The 17314-nt window shown below is 41.9% G+C and overlaps 1 protein-coding gene across 11 annotated transcripts in view; it reads right to left on the bottom strand.

The window, feature by feature from the left end:
- ankrd26 (ankyrin repeat domain 26) overlaps positions 1 to 17314 on the bottom strand; it is a 193824-nt gene that overhangs the window by 58276 nt on the left and 118234 nt on the right. For all 11 annotated transcript variants that reach the window (XR_013580202.1, XM_078568012.1, XM_078568013.1 and 8 more), the window contains 3 exons: positions 9659 to 9811; positions 7424 to 7599; positions 5400 to 5493 (listed from right to left, as the gene is read on the bottom strand). Coding sequence is in view for 10 of the 11 variants with exons in the window: in XM_078568012.1 (XP_078424138.1) it covers positions 5400 to 5493; positions 7424 to 7599; positions 9659 to 9811 (423 nt within the window). In the remaining variant the exon portion in view is untranslated. The remainder of the gene's footprint in view (positions 1 to 5399; positions 5494 to 7423; positions 7600 to 9658; positions 9812 to 17314) is intronic.

Genomic DNA, 17314 nt, shown 5'->3' with positions numbered 1-17314 from the left:
GGCTTCAAGAGTATCATTGCATTCCAGCTGGTGGTAATCCAACAAAATAATAAGACTGCTGAGGGGAGTGGCAGTTGCTCCATGGGGCCTCTCAGAATACAGCATTGGTCCTTCCACCCGTCACCCTCTGGTGCCTTTGCTGCTGTTTTGCTGTTGCCAATACTGAGATAGTGCTGGATTTTCTAGGTGTCAGGGCTTTTTGTGGTTGTCCTCCAAGGCCATCTGCAATCTCTTCCACTGAAAGCCTGCAGCCAATGGGGTAGCACTGTGTGGCAGCACTAGAACAGGCAAAGGCACATGGAGGATAGGCGCAAAAGGAATGCACAAGGGTGAATTGCTGCAATTTGGTATGATACCTTTTATAAATTTGGTTTTGAGTATTGATTTTGTGGTAGCTTTTATTTTTGCAATGAGTGTGGACACTGTGATGGTCAGTGACAGAGGGAGGGGTTGATTTAGGACTTTGATTAGTGGGGAAATGGAATTGCGGTTACTACTATTGCGCTTGTATGAGCTCTACAAATACAGCCCTGGGCAGAAAGGGACTGTTTAGGAACCTCCTCCCTTCCACTTCCTTCTCAGGTTTCTGCTCTCAATTGGTGCTGTATAGCTGATGGCAAGGGCTGTTCCCTCATGATGGCAACATTGTGCAACATGCAGCAGTTCACCACAAATCTTGACATCCGCTTTGCCAAGTATTGCAGTGTTCCCCCAGAACAGCCCAGACAGCTGAAATGTTGTTTAAGCACCCCAATAGTCTGCTTGATCACATTTTGCATGGCAGTATGGCTTTGGTTATAGATATGCTGCTCATGTGGGGCTAGGTTTCACACCAGAGTCATGACCCATGAGGTCTGGAGCCAAGTGCTCCCGGTGGAACCCAAAGTGAGCATCGGTGTGCAGATTATTAGTCAATAAATGTTGTTTGATGGCACTGTCGATGACATCTTCCATCACTTTGCTGATGTTTGAGAGTAGACTGATGAGGCAAAAAATCCATGATGTTCAGTAGCCATCCTCTGGGGTGTCATTTTGGCTCATGCACTGGCACAGCAGACAACCACAGGATGATGCTATCATGGGTACCTACATGATTTGCTGTCTACAGTCACACACCAGTTGGATGTTGAGGAAGTGGAATCCTTTTTGGTTGCAGTACATCTCAGGGATGACATGTGGCTTTTGTTAAGTGATCCATGTACAGTCAATGGCATCAGGTCAAGCAGGGGCAAGGAAACCTCCTGCTGATTTCCATCCACCACCCTCCCTTAGCTGCTGAATCAGTACTCCTCCATGTTGAACATCTCTAATCTCTGGTTAGAGGACATCACTGTCCAACACCCACTACACGAGACCTGCAGCAGGTGGTGAGGGAATCAACAAGAGGAAAATATCCACTGGACCTCATCCTTACCAATCTACCTGTTGCAGATGTATCTGTCCATGACTGTATTGACATAAGTAACCACTGCACAGTGCTTATCGGAGACAAAATCCAGTCTTTACACTAAGGACACCATGCATCATATTGTATGGCACTACCACTGTGCTACATGGGATGGATTTAGAACAGATCTAACAACTCAAAACTGAACATTCATGAGGTGCTGTGGGTCATCAGCAGCAGAATTGTATTCGATCACAATCTGTAACCTCAGGGCTTGGCACATCCTTGACTTGACCATTACGATAAAGCCAGGTACCAACCCTGCTTCAATGAGAGGTATAGTAGAGAATGCCAGAAGCAACGGTGAATGTACCAACCTGGTGAAGTTACAACACAGGACAACATACATGCAGAAGCAGTATCCTTTAGACAAAGCTAAGCGATCCCACAACCACCAGATCATATCAAAGCTCTGAAGTCTTGTTACATACAGTTGCGACAAAGTGGAAAATTGCCCAGCAATGCCCCATGCACAAAAAGCAGGACAAATTTTAATCCAGCCGACTTTTGCCTCATCAACCTACATTCAAACATCAGCAAAACAATGGAAGGTGTCATCGACAGTGCTATCAAGCAACATTTACTGACCAACAATCTGCACACCGATGCTCAATTTGGGTTCCACCAAGGATATTTAGCTCCAGATCTCAATACACCATTTGTCCAAACAGGGGCAAAGAACTGAATTCCAGAATTAAGGTGGAAATTACTAACATCAAGGAACCCTTGCAAAATTGAAGTCAATGAAAACCAGGGGAAAATCTGCCCATTGGCTAGAGTCATACTTAGCACAGAGGAAGGTGGTTGTGATTGTTGGAGGCCAATCACCTCAGCCCCAGGACATTTTTGCAGGAGTTTCTCAGGGTATTGTTCTATGTCCAATCACCTTCAGCTGCTTCATCAATGACCTCGTCTCCACCGTTAGGCCAGAAGTGTGGATGTTTGCCGATGATTCAAAGATTCAGTACCATTCGCAACTCTTCAGATAATGAACCAGTCCACACTCGTGTAGAAAGATCTTGACAACATTCAGGCTTGGACTGATAAGCGGCAAGTAACACTCACCACAGAACAACCATCAGATGGTCAGGCAGCAACAATTTCCCCAAGGGTGGAATTTTACTGCAGCGTGATTTCACGTTCAATGGAATTTAGAAAGGCTTGCCCATTTTTCAGCTCAATCCCCACTGCGACGGGGCCGTAAAATTCCGGTTCAAGAGTCTGCCCACCATTCCTTGAGATTCAACAGCATTACCATCACCAAATCCCTCAACATCAACATTCTGGGAGGACACCATTGACCAAAAACTTAACTGACAGGCCACATAAATACTATGGCCATGAGGGGCTGGGTCTTCTGCAGTGAGTAACTCACCTAGTGACCACCTGAAGTCTTTCCATGATCTACAAGGCACAAGTTAGGAAGGAGTGTGATGGAATACCCTCCACTTGCCTGGATGAGTGGCCTCACCAAGGACAAGGCACCCTGCTTGATTTACACCCCATCCACCATCTTAACATTCACTCACTCCACCTTTGGCAGATTGTGGCTGAAACGTGTATAAGCTACAAGATGCACTGCATCAACCTTCCAAGCTACAACAGCACCTCTGAAACCTGCGACATGTACTGCAAAAAAATACTGGCCTTGCCAGCAACATCCACATCATGTGAATGTACTAAAAAAAACTCTGCACCTTGGGAAGACTGCAATTCTCAGGTGCTTGCTCGCTGGCTTGTCTCTGGTGAGACAGAATGAAATGTCTGAAAAGACAGTCCAATGACCACCTTTAAACAGCAATGGTCAGAAAAATGCAAGATTTGCAAATATTTTCAGCTGCAGTCTGAAAGGAGCCAAATGCATAAAATTTCATGGCTGCAGTCATCTCTATAAGCTACTGGCAATGTGGTCCCAGCCCTGCTCTGAGGTTGCCACTATAGCTACAGGCAGGCTGCAAATTTCAGGGAGGGATTCTTATGGAAGTGCAGGCGTCTCTTCGCTGAGGCTCAAGTCGGAAAATTGGTACCTGAACACCCTGACCAGATATGGCTTCTGGCCAAAAGCCCTTCTCCCCTTTCAGCAGCTTGTCCTGCTGTGTGTGTGTGTTCATTCGCCAAATCATACTAGTCTTCAAAGGGAATGCCTACTAGTGCACCCATATCTGGGAACAACTGGTTTGTGCAGAAACCTTGAAGACAGCAAATAGTCCTTAAGCAACTGCCCCAACATTTCCTGTAAACCTTTCCAATTTGAAACAACTATGGGAAGGACCACATACTTGTAGAATCATAGCAATATTCAAAAGAAATCAACGGAAGGTAGCTGATGATCTCTTTAAATAGTGCTGATTTTTGAGGGGGCGCACTGGGCGTGGAATAGAAGGAACTTCCTGCTGGTGAACATTTGTTCAGCTGTGCAAGGTTATGAGAGGGTGTTAGTTGGAGCGTTGGGGTCCAAAATGGCACCTTTGGCATTAAATCAGTGTTGCATACTTATTGGTATCATGATCTGCTCATTCTGCATATTTCTAGTGGATGCTCATAGAACACGCCTGCTAACGCCTGCATGAATATGGGCATGCAGTGCAATTCGCCACACAAGTGTGTGCATGTGGCGTGGATGCCATTTTGTAGCTCTAAGGGCACTTCCTAAGCCAAATAAAAGGACACTAATGAGCCCAATTTGTCGCTCCATGGTCCTCAATTACACAGATCATTATATGCAGTGCAACGTTACCATCTACTGACAGAAATGCAGTACTACAAGAATGGGAAATAAAGCCACAAGATTAGTCATAACCTAAAATAAACAGGGGGATTGTTTTGTTAATCTGCACTTCTGATAACTTGACTAACTTTTTTGTATATCAGACACGTCCCCACTCAATTTTCTGTCCATTATGTACAGCAAATCACAGGGAGCAAATTTCTGAATTTCACTGCTACAAAGGGAGAGTAGTAAGACATCTGGATTCTCTCCCAATTGCTAAAATTGCTACGTAGAATGGAGAGGCAAAAAGGAATTACAATGCAGTGAACTTGTTCAATTACATTATTGCAGGAACTAACTTTAGTATATTCACAATAGCCAGCAATACTCTACTTCCAATGCTACTGCCTCCATGTCCACTTCTTTAGTGAGAAGTCTTTTCATCTCACAACGGGCCCTTTCTCTCACCTTCGGAATTCTCGATCCACCTGCATATGTCCTCCAGATCTTTTTCAATTTTCTGTTCTACCCGCTCATTCTAACCTACCACCCTTGGAACTTGCAACACTTTATTCTCTCAGGTCCAACCTTAAAATTGTCACTAAAGAGTGGCACTATTGCTGGTTGCCCAACCAACCTTAACTTTACAGAAGCTGAATGCCAACTCTCTGATGCCTCCTTTACCTCTAACTAGACCATGACTACAACACTGAACATCATGCTGTTGTTTCTCACCACCCTCCTCCAACCTGGCTGAACTTGTTCTTGCACTGAGCAACTTTTCCTGACTCCTTCACTTCCTCCAAATAAGCATTGCTATGGGAACATGCATGGGTCCGAGCTCTGCCTGCCTTTTGTGGGATATGTAGACTATTTTTTATCCCAGTCTTATTGAGGTCTCTTTCCCCCATCTGTTTTTCTGGTACAATGATGATTGCATTGGTGCCATTTACTACTCTTGCATTGAACTGGAAAGTTTTATCAACTTCACTTCTAATTTCCACTCTTCCATAGCCTTCACATGGTCCATCTCTGACCCTTTCCTTCCTCAACTCCTCTATCTTTATTTCTGTGGATAGGCTGTCGAACAAGATCTACACTAAATGCACCAACTTCCAGTTACCTTGACCGCAGGGTATTTCAAATACAACAATTCATAAAAACTGGCTAGCACTGTTTACATTTAGAAAATTTTATTTTTACTGTGGATGTTGTCTTGTGTCATGAGACATTCATACTTACTGACACAGTATCTTGAAGTTCTTTCTCCATCAATTCAGATTTGTTTGTCTGCTGTTTTGCGACAGACTCCAATTTTGCATTTTCAATCTCCAATCTGAAACAGTAAATAGATGTAAGAAAGGTAGTCTTACATTTTAATGCCTTAATCAATTTTTAAGTTTGTACGGTTGTTCAGAATGAAACTGTAAAAATCCCCATCACTTGACAATTAACTAACACTTTAGAACTTAAGAAACAGAAGCAGGAATTGGACATTTGGCCTCTCGAGCCTGCTCCACCATTAGATAAAATCATGGCTAGTCTGATTGTGGCCTTAACTCTACTTTCCTGTCTGACGTTGATCAAAAATATAACTCAACTTTGAATATATTCAATGACTCAGCCGCTGGGGTAGAGAATTCCAAAGATTAACAAACCCTCTGAAAGAAGACATTTCTCCTCATTTCCATCTTAAATGGGAGACTCCCTTAGATTCCTCCAAAAGGGGAAACATTCTCGCAGCATCTAGCCTGTCAAGCACACTTAGATCCTATATGTCTCAATGAGATCACCTCTCGTTCTTCTAAACTCTGATGAGTACAGGCCCAACCTGCTCAACCTTTCCTCATAAGACACCCCTTCACCCAGGAATCAACCTAATGAACCCTCTTTGAACTGCCCCCAATGCAAGTATATCCCTCCTCAAGTAATGAGACCAGACACTACGCAGTACTCTAGGTGCGGACTCACCAATGCCCTCTACAGTTGTAGCAAGGCTTTCCTGCTTTTATACTCTATCCTCCTTGCAATAAAGGCCAACATTCCATTTGACATCCTAATCACTTGCTGTACATGCATGCTGGCTTTTTGTGATTCATGTACGATGATCCCCAGATCCCTCTGTACCACAGCATTCTGCAGTGTGTCTTTATTTAGATAATATTCTGCTTTTCTATTCTTTCTGCCAAAGTGGAGAACCTCACATTTTCCCACTTTATACCTTAGAAAAATTTTGAGTGGTTTTGTTTATGCAACAGGTGGTCTGCAAGGCTTCTATTTGCAAAATTCAAACATCTTAATGAGAAATCATTGGATGATGGTCAGCACATGCTGTTATAATTTCTTTTCAAATATCTGCAAGCATTCTGACTTAGCACATATTTTTCCACGAATGTAAATGACAGCATGTAACAGGGGACAATCTGGATACATTTACTAAGTCAAAAGATTTCCAAATGTGGAAAACTCAAGTGCCTGGAGTTTCCGCTACAATTCGCAATTTGTCTCAAATCAGCTAAACCAGCGCAAAAGATCGAGGAATTTCAAGTGTAAATTATGTTCAATGTAAATAGAGTTTCTCCGATATTTTGCACTGGTTTAAAAAAAACATCACGATGGAAGTTGGCCTTGCCAACAAAATTGGCCAGGCCCCAAGATCGAATTAACCACCATTATGAGTTTCCACTAATTACACCTATTTGCCAACCTTTGAAGAGGTCTTAAAATTAACCTAATTTCTTTTAGGTGCTTTTTAAAAAAGATTTTACATTTCTTTCAATTTACTAAGAGACTGACTATTTTTTTCTAATGTAGCTAATAAATGGCTCTGTATAGCTTTTAAAACTAATTTTCAGTTCTTTAAAATCGAGTTATTATTTTAGGTGTTGGACTAGACATTGATTAAAAATACTTTTTGTGACAATACCAATATTTAACTATGCTAATAGAACTGATATCAAGTTATATTTTTTAATCAAAAATTCATATTTTTCAAAAATTATATTCAAAAACCCCCACCCAATTGTGCTCATTCATTCAATGCCCCAACGATATGCAAGTGTGCTTGAGTTGAAGCTTGAGCAAAAAAAAAATCACTTTGGAAACTAGCACAATTTTCCATGAAAATTGCATCTGGATCGCTAATTACGCCCAAAATGAAAATGATTGGCCAAGTTGTTTATTAGACTGAACAATGCAGTTGCACCCTGAAGTCTTTTCAATTTTATTACAAGTCTCATTACAAATTCCTAGTTGCCATCAATTACCGTTGTACATGTTCTTCAAGTTGCTTTGCAGCCTCCTTTGTCCGTGAAGAAGCTGACAAAACCTCTTGCATTTTTTGGGAGGTTGCGGTCACATCACGTTCTTTATCATCCAGCGCATTCTGTAACTGCTGGATTTTCCTCTCTGATTGCATGTACTCATCTTGTGTCTCCTGAAGCTGCAAGACAAAGATGTGCTACTTAGTACAAATATTCTAATTAGACTTTAAAAAAAAAACCTTTTAAAATCTACATTTATGTAACAATCATGTTATGGGACAGCATTTGGGACAGTCTGCTGGCTGCAACATAGTCTCTAATTTTGTGTGTGTTGTGTGCGGCTTATTCAGTTAGGTGCAAAGGACCTTTGAAATAGTTTGTGCGGCCACGCAAGTGGGGTAACTTAACAGGGCCGACTTGTGCTCAGCCAGTGTGGGAACTTTTGAGTTCCTTTTCAAGTATCTGCAAGCAACCTGACTCAGCACATCTTTTTTCATGAATGTAAATGACAGCATGTAATAGGGGAAAATCTGGGCATATGTACTAAGTTAAAAGATTTCCAATGGTGCTGGCCATTTAAGTTTTAAGTAAAAAATTTCCATCGTTAAATATTTCCGTCGTGATTTTTTTTTTAAATCAGTGCAAATATCGGAGAAACTCTATTTACATTGAACATAATTTACACTTGAAATTCCTCAATCTTTTGCCCTGGTTTAGCTGATTTGAGACAAATTGTGAATTGTAGCGGAAACTCCAGGCACTTGAGTTTTCCACAACTGGAAATCTTTTAACTTAGTAAATATGTCCAGATTGTCCCCTATTACATGCTGTCATTTACATTCGTGGAAAAAGATGTGCTGAGTCAGAATGCTTGCAGATATTTGAAAAGAAATTATAACACGATGTGCTGTTGGTGCTGACCATCATCCAGCGATTTTTCATTAAGATGTTTGAATTTTGCAAATGGAAGCCTTGCAGATCACCTGTTGCATAAGCAAAACCACTCAAGAGTTTTGGTTTGCTGCGCAGATCAGAGGGAATATTTTCAGGCTGCCCAGCAGACAATGGTGCACTTTGGATGGTTTGTCAATAGTGAACGTGTTTCTCATATCTGTGAATTAACTGCTTTAGGTATAAGATTATCTCTTCTCAACCTTTCATCAGTTATGAAATTTTAGCTTTGTGTTTCTCTCTCCACAGATACTGTCTGATCTGCTGAGTATCTTCAACATTTTCTGTTTTTAATACAAGTCATCTGGTGTAATATTTTCCAGTTTTTGCATAACAGGAAACACATTGGGGTATCAGATGTACTCCCCAGCAAGCAATTTGCTGTAATTGGAATAATTATCAGAACTTGGTTATGCTAACAAAAGTTCATTTGGAGATCATATATGGATCTTTTCTTTAGAGGTATCAAAGAGACCAGCTGAGAAAATAAAAAATTAGCTTACATTTATATAGTGTCTTTCACATTCTTAGGACATCCCAAAAAACTTCATAGCCAGTTGAAGCACTTTTGAAATGTAACCATTGTTGTAATGTTGGGAAAAGGGATGGCCAATTTGTGGCATCAAGATCCCACAAACAGAAATAAGATAAACAATCAGACAATCTGTTTCCAGTACCAGCTTGACCAGGACACTGGACAAATGCTCCTCTTTTTCAGGGCTGACGCCTAAGGCCTAAAATAGCTGGTCACTTATTTAATTACTCTTTGTGTGGCCTGTGTGCAAATTAGCTGCCATGCTTCCTTACATCAAAATAGTGTCTAGACTTCAAAAGTACTTTATTGGCTATGAAGCACTTTGGATCCTCCTAAGATGGGAAAGGCATTGCATAAATGTAACTTTTTTTTCTTCAGTGTATTCACAGGTTGCTAAGGAGACATCTCTTGTTCAAAACATAATTTTGTAGCATGCTGATCAAAATAATTAAATGCTTTCTCTTAAAAAAGAATTTGATACATTTTAAGATTTCCATCTAAAGGATATAGTGCAGTTCTATGAGAATTGTCCCGTGATGGCCATTCTTACATACAGAACATTGCATCCTACTTGTGGCCTAGTGAAATATATTGATAAACAATAATTAGCAATTTTGTGAACTGTTCAGAGTTTGATATTTTAAAATAGTTTTCATTAAAGCAATCCAAATGAGTAACAGGATCCCAATATTACTGGAGCAATATTTTATATTTAATTTTACTTTAGTTTATCGCTTGATGAACAGATTTACCTCAACCTTCAGCTTGTCTAAATGCTTCTGCATACGTGCTTTCTCTTCTTCCATTTCATTGCGATAGCGTGTGGTCACTTCCAGAGAGGCCTCTGACATTGAGAGTTTCTTCAGTGCATCAGCGAGCTCTTGTTGAAGCTGCCTCAATGTGGTCTAAAGAAGAATGTTCTCAGTGATCAGCATATGACAATAACAACTTTTGTTCATATAGCACCTTTAACATAGAAATGTGTCCCAAAGTGCTTTAACAGGCTCTGGGATGCAGGAGGCCATATTAGGAGAGGTGACCAAAAACTTGGTCAAAGAGTTTAATTTTACAGGCGACAGAGGAAGAGGAGGTGGAGAAATGGAAGGGCTTAGGGAGGAAAATTCTGAGTGTGAAGTGTGTGGGCAACGGGAGAAAGAGAAAAGGCCAAAGTCAAAGTAATGGAGAGTTTGATGGGAGAGGTTTTGGAGAGCTGGAATGAAAATTTTCAATTTAAGGAAATATATAGAAGTAACGTGAGGAACAACATGTGATATGGTAGCATGCTTATTGTTGATTCATTATGGCATTCGATCTCTCTAAATTCGTCCACAACAGACATAAAACATAGGAACAGAAGTAGGCCATTCGGCCCATCGAGTCTGCTCCACTATTCAATGAGATCATGGCTGATCTGACAATCCTCAACTCCACTTTTCTGCCTTTTCCCCATAACCCTTGATTCTCTTACTCATTAAAAATCTGTCTATCTCAGCCTTGGATATGCTTAATGACCCAGCCCCTACAGAATAAAGAATTCCACAGACTCACTACCCAATCGTAGCATGGTTGGGAGGAACAGCTGACTTTGGAGTTACGGTTCCCAAAATTCTCCACCACTGGAGTTTTCCTCATGTCATGTCTAGATGTATAGGAATGAAGTATAAAAATAGGGAAGTCTTGCTAAAACTTTACAAGGTACTATACAAGGTAGACCACACCTAGAATACTGTGAACAGTTTTGGTCCCCTTATCTAAGGAAAGATATACTGGCATTGAGGGCAGTCCAGAGAAGGTTCACTGGGTATGGAGGGATTTTCTTATGAGGAGAATTTGAATAGGTTGGACCTGTACTCATTGGAGTTTAGAAGAATGAGAGGCAACCTTATTGAAACATATAAGATTCTTAGGGGGCTTGACAGAGTAAATGCTGAGAGGTTGTTTTCTCTTGTGGAAGAGTCAAGGACGAGAGGGCATAATCTCAGAGTAAGGGGTCGCCCATTTAAGATAGAGATGAGGAGGAATTTCTTTTCTCAGAGGGTAGTGAATCTGTGGAATTCTTTACCGCAGAGGGCTGTGGAGGCTGGATCGTTAAGAATATTCAAGGCTGAGATAGACAGACTTGTAATCAGTAAGGGAATTGAGGGTTATGGGGAAAAGGCAGGAAAGTGGAGTTGAGGATTATCAGATCAGCCATGATTTCATTGATTGGTGGAGCAGACTCGATGGGCCGAATTGCCTGCTTCTGCTCCTACGTCATATGAGCTTATGTATGTTGTGGATGAATTGAGAGAGAATGAATGTCATAATCAATGAACAACCTGATTATCATTGTTTCATGCGACTATCAGATGATTTATTTTCATCTAGCAATTCCTATGATCCTATCTAAAACAAGAGGGGGATTGGGAACTAATCTAAGTCAGCAGGGGCATAATAATACATCAGCGACACTTAATGCAGGATGAAATACAGGCAACATAGTTTGGCATGAGTTGAAATTTACAGAACAGGGAGAAAATAGGAGATTGGCCAGGAATACACTGGAATAGCTGAATCTGGAGGTCACAAACGCATGGTTAAGGGTTTCAGCAGCAGACTGAGACAGGGCAGAGATAGGTGATGTTACGGAGGTGAAAGTATGCTCTCTTTGTGATGGAGAGCATATAGAGTTGGTAGCTTAGTTCAGGAATGAATAGGGCATCAAGAGTGCTAACAATGTGGCTCAGCCTGAGACAATGATCAGTGGGGCTGGGGACTGGAATCAGTGGCGAGGGTATCATTCTGATGAAAGGTTATTGACCTGGGGAGTTGGCACTGTTTCTCTCGCCATGGATGGTGCTGGACCTGAGAGTTTCCAGCATTTTTTGCTTTTGTTTCAGATTTCCAGCACCTGCAGTATTCTGCTTTCCAGTGAGAAATGGTGTTTGTGTCAGAAGTTAAAGACAGTAACTTCAGTCTTTCTAATCTTTAACTGGAGGAAGTTGCAGCTCATCCAAGATTGAATATTGGATAAGCAGTCCTATAACTGAGGTTGTGAACCAATTGAGAGAGGTGGTGGACTGGCAGAGTAGGTATCATCAGAATATTTGTGAAAGCCCATCCCACATTCATGGATGATGTTGTCAAAGGGTAAGATGCAAATGAGGAAGATGGAGCCAAGGTCTATTCCTTGGAGGACTCTGTAGGTAATGCTGCAGAACAGGAAGAGAAGCCATTGCTGTAGGTGCTCTGGCTTCCAGCAGATACACAAGTGGGGAAAACAAGGTAGAGTGATCCTGCTAATTAGAGAATGGAGGAAAAGTATTCAAGGAGGATGGTTTGGCCAACAATGTTAAAGGTTACTAATAAGCTGCGGAGAACGAGGAGGACTATTACATCATGGTCACAGAAAAAAACATTTGTGATTTTGGTTAGGATCATTTTAGTGCTGTCAGAGGGTCAGAAGTCTACTTGGAGAGGTTCAAAGGTTCCTTTCCTCTCCACAGTTCTTGGAGATGGAGTGATAGTTTGCAAGGAGAAGATGGTTGAGGTTGGGATTTCTTTTGAGAAGGAGTTGATAGCCTTTAAGTGGGACAGTACCATAGATAAAACATTTATAACGTTAGTTAGCATGGGGGACAGGAGGAGAAGATGGATATTCAGCAGTTTAGAGGGATTGGGTTGGGTCAATGGAGCAGGAAATGCATTAGGCATTGCTGTACCATATCTCCAAATATAATTTGGGTTCAAACTAGTATATTGATATCAATTTAAACTTATTTTAAATGAGAGGCTTCAAGCATAAATGCAAAGTAGCAACACGGATCGCAGCAGTAAGAACACAATACAGTCCTCACTTAAAGTCATGATTTTCAGGAACGCAGCCAAAACTTTAAGTGAATCATAGGTTCCTTTATGAATCAATGTTAAAACCAGAGTTAGGTTCTTGCTTGGAAAAACCAAAGTTGAAATATTATACCATACATGTGCAACACTGTACATTCCCAGCTGAAATAACTTGCAAAATAAAGTACATCATTAAATGTAAAAGAAATACGATATACAATAAATGCAAAAAAAGTTATAAAAAAATTACTCACCTGCAGTGCAGTATGTGACTAGGCTCCATCTAGTGGCAGAAGTTGGTTCATGCCGGTAACAGCTGAAGTCCCAAGGACTACCTGCACTGACCAATTTCTGCCACTAGATGGAGCCAGGACCTCATTACTAATTCAGAACAGGAGCCAGTAGAAGGGACTGAGGCAAGAATCCTGAGGACTAAGGTAAGAAGAGAGCGGGAGGCACATCAAGGAGGCAAGGCCGGGAGGTTCAGTGGGGGAGAAGAGAGACTGAAGACAAGGGCGAAAGTGCTAGGGGAAAAGATCATGTGCGCATGCAGGCTACAGAAGAGGAAGTCTGTGGCAAACGACGTTAAAGTTAAAAGCAAAATAGTGTGGATGCTGGAAATCTGAAACAAAAACATTAAAGTTAAACTGGCAACACTAAATGGATATATTGTCACTACTTTATTATTAAGGGTTCTGAAGTGAAACAACATTAAGTGAGCTAACGTTAAATGGGGACTTAGTGTATGCAACAATTGCCATGAAGCTAAAACGGTGATAGTATTACCTGGAAAAACTAAGCAGGTCTGGCAGCATCGGCAGAGAAGAAAAGAGTTGACGTTTCGAGTCCTCATGACCCTTCAGCAGAACTGAGTTCTGCTGAAGGGTCATGAGGACTCGAAACGTAAACTCTTTTCTTCTCCGCCGATGCTGCCAGACCTGCTGAGTTTTTCCAGGTAATTCTGTTTTTGTTTTGGATTTCCAGCATCCGCAGTAGTTTTTTGTTTTTATCACGGTGATAATTATCTCTGTCCTGGGAGCTATGCAAAATGAGGTTTTTTTCTCGTGTGGAGGATCCAGCTCCTGCATGCTGATGTGCTACCTTTATACACTGTCAGCATGGCTTGCCACCTGTATTCCCCTTTGTCTCCCAGCATTTTACCAGAACTTGAATACATTTGTCTGAGTAGATGATGCTCTTTTTCACAATGGTGATATTGCTTTTAGACCCATACCATATCACGTTCTTATCAGGCTTTGGGATTCTGCTCCCACTGCTACAAAGTGCTCTGTAATGTTATTACATACAAACAAATCATTGGCAGTATGACACTAGTAAGCATCGCTATCAGTCCACCTGCAAGAAAATTGAGTTCAACAATTTCAGATCATAACCACATTTTGATTTTGCAAGAATCCTGCAGCTACCCTGATTAATTCAATCCATTGCTTTAACCTAAAGTATTAACCAACAGTGCCTTCGAAGAGAGAACTATTTACAATGTCAGCTGGGAAAGGACCAGGGAATGAAGCTGGGTATTCAGCAACTTAACAGAAACGGGGGTCAAGAGATAGGAGGTGAGTCTCATGGACAAGATAAGCTTGGGAGATACGGAAGAGCAAGTAGAGAGAGATGGAGTCTATCACTAGAGTAGGGAGGAGAGAAGGCCGAGGGGTAACCCAACAGAGGTCTTTAGAATTATGAAAAGTTTTGATAGGAATGCAAAAAATAAACAGCACACAGTAATTTCCATGTAATTCTATTTAAGAGGAAGCAGCAGAGATAGCTGACCAGTCTCTATCTTTGTACAAAGAAGTGTATGAGCTCTATTTGCTGTTGGACAGGATGGTGGAGAGAGCAGGAGAAAGGGGTATAAAGAAGTAGTGGTGGTAGAGAAAAGATGCCAAGGATCTTTGCTCTTCAGAATGACCACAAGAGTAGTGGGAAGTTTTGGTAACAAAGAATGGCACCTGGTCAGATTGATGTGATTTAGCCAACTTTAGTGATGGATTTGAAGACAGTAAGTGGACGTGAATAATCGTTGCCTGTCCCATGATTCAAAGATGACACCTACTAAGGGTCATGTGTTTCTGCCATGGGTCTTCATGTGACTGAACAGGCCACTTCTTGACCTACAGATCTTTGGACACATGGGGCAGGATATTGCATGAGGTAGGGGGATCCGGAATGAAAGGATTTGCTTCTCTTTTCTTTCCTTCTCTGCCCCGGATTTGCCTCATCGTGAAGATGTTGTGACTCAAAGCATGATGCGGCTTGATGGACAAGTTTTCACCATTTTGAACAGTTGGTAGCAAGCTACTCCCAGACAATAATATTAATGATGTCGTGCTTCCAGAAGGGCTTCAGAGTGTCTTAGAACCATTTTATTTGCTCTCTCCTGGAACGCTGGCCATTTGAGAGTTGAGAGAACAGGACCTGGTGGTGGATGTACTTTTCGGCCATGTGGACACAGTGTCCAGTCCATCAAAATTAATTTTGCAGGAGTTTTGCCTGAATGTTTGTGGAACAGGCTTCAAGAAGGACACTAGCATTTGTTAGACTGTCCTCACATTGAATCCGGAGGATTCGGCGGATGCACTGCTGATGGAATTTCTCTAGCGCTTTATGTGTCGTTGATTCAAAATCTAGGTCTCACTGCAGCGCAGGAGTTTGGTGATGAGAAATGCTCTGTACACTTGGACTTTTATAAGGACTACAAAGTTGAAGATGAAGATGGTTGTGGCAGTGATCAAGGCAACAGGAATAGAGACACAGCAGAAAATGAGGTCAAGGAGTTGTCCATGAATACAAATAGAAGAGCTTATATCAAGGAAGAATTTTAGGATGCAATGGATTCAAAGGACAGAGGTCAAAGGAAGTTGAGATGGAGTCTACAACCACCAATGAATGGTTGAATGAGGCTCAAGGAGAAAATTGATATTGGGTTGTTAGTCTTTGGTAAGAGGCAAGTTGTCACCAGCTTTAAGCAAAGTTTTGGTCAAAGGCAGGATATCAATACAATCAAATATGAGATGGTCTTTGTTTGCAAGATATTCTGAGATTTCTGCAGTGGTGGGTGCGGTGAACAGGATGGGACAGAGGTTGGTGAGGGTTGATAGGTGAGAAAGTTATTGAGGGAGGAGGATGGGGTCGGTTAGGGTTCCTGTTCACGAGGAGGCAGCAATGAGTGCTCTGATAGGCCCTTTGGAGAGTGCTGAGAGAATGGCATTTGCTTTTCCAAACTTCTTTCTCTTGTGAATCCTAAGCTTCAGGTACACCACCCTACCTCCTTTTCTTGCTCCCTGTATACTCAATGCTTAGAAACCAAGGGCAGAATTTTCTGCCTGTCGGGCGAGCGGGCTCGACCCAATCTCCGGCGGGCGGGGAGCCAATCCCCGCAAGCGAAGCGGGCCACACCGCCATTTTACGTGGGCGGGCCAATTAAGGCCTGCTCAGCGTGACGTCCGGCGGGAAGCGCTATGCGCTCCCTGTGCGGGCAGGGGGGGGGGGGGGGGGGGGGGGATTCCCTAAAAGCGAGAGTGTGCTCTTTCACGCATGCACACAAAAGAATGCACATCTCCCTGAGGCTAAGTGCAGCCTCAGGGAGATCGCTTCCACTTTGAAAAATATTTAAAACAGAAATAAAAAAATTCCCTAACATGTCCCCCTCATGTGACAATGTCACATGAGATGGCACATGCTTTTAATTTACAGAAAAACTTCATTAAAATTTTTAAAACCCTGCATGAAACCTCATCCCGCCGGTGGATGAGATTTCATGTTTTCTCTATTTGCCACCGGGGCTCCTGGCCGTCCCGCCAGCCTTAAGGTTGGATGGGCAGGTCCTTTAATTGTTTAAATGATCCTGTCAATGGCCTCAATTGGCCATTGACAGGTCGGCGAGCCCGCAGCTGATTTTGCTGTAGGCCCGCCTTCCTGAAAATTTAAATGGGGCGGGATGACGTCGGGGGTTCCGCCTAACATCACCGCGCGTCATTTTACGAGCGGGCCCCACCCCCTGCTTGCCAACGGCAAAATTCTGCCCCAAGTCTGATTGCAATATTTTCAACTATGTAACTCATTTCTTTTCACAACTTAAAACTGGAATTCATCATCTTCTTAAATTTTCCTTTCTTCTTACAATTTATAGTCTTTTGAAAAACTCAACAGCCAATCAGTACCTCTTAGCTCATTTGGTTTTCTCTCCTATTGTTTCCAACCTTGGTGCTGTCCTGTACCATGGCCCTTTAACGAGGTTTCTGGGTGATAATAAAATCAGTAAACGTTTGATTTCATTTCCTTGTTCAATAATTGAACTTTACAATACAACATTAGTGCCCACTGGTTAAATAGGTTTGATACTAAATAGGTTTAAGCTTATTGATTTCTAACAATGGTAAACCTACGAAGGGCACCTAACTTTTGGAAAGGTAATAAATCAGAAATGCTAACCCAGACCCTCCACCTGCTCTGATGGATATTAAAAAAAATCCCATGGCACTATTGAAAGAACACCAGGGGAGTTCTCCCTATGTTCATGCCAACAGTTATTCCTCAAATAATATCAGCAAAACTGTTTAACT

The sequence above is a fragment of the Cetorhinus maximus genome, chromosome 22 (genome assembly GCF_964194155.1).
Source record: "Cetorhinus maximus chromosome 22, sCetMax3.hap1.1, whole genome shotgun sequence".
NCBI classification, from domain to species: domain Eukaryota; kingdom Metazoa; phylum Chordata; class Chondrichthyes; order Lamniformes; family Cetorhinidae; genus Cetorhinus; species Cetorhinus maximus.
Note: the sequence above shows the minus strand (reverse complement) of the source record. Positions and strands in the feature narration are given on the sequence as shown.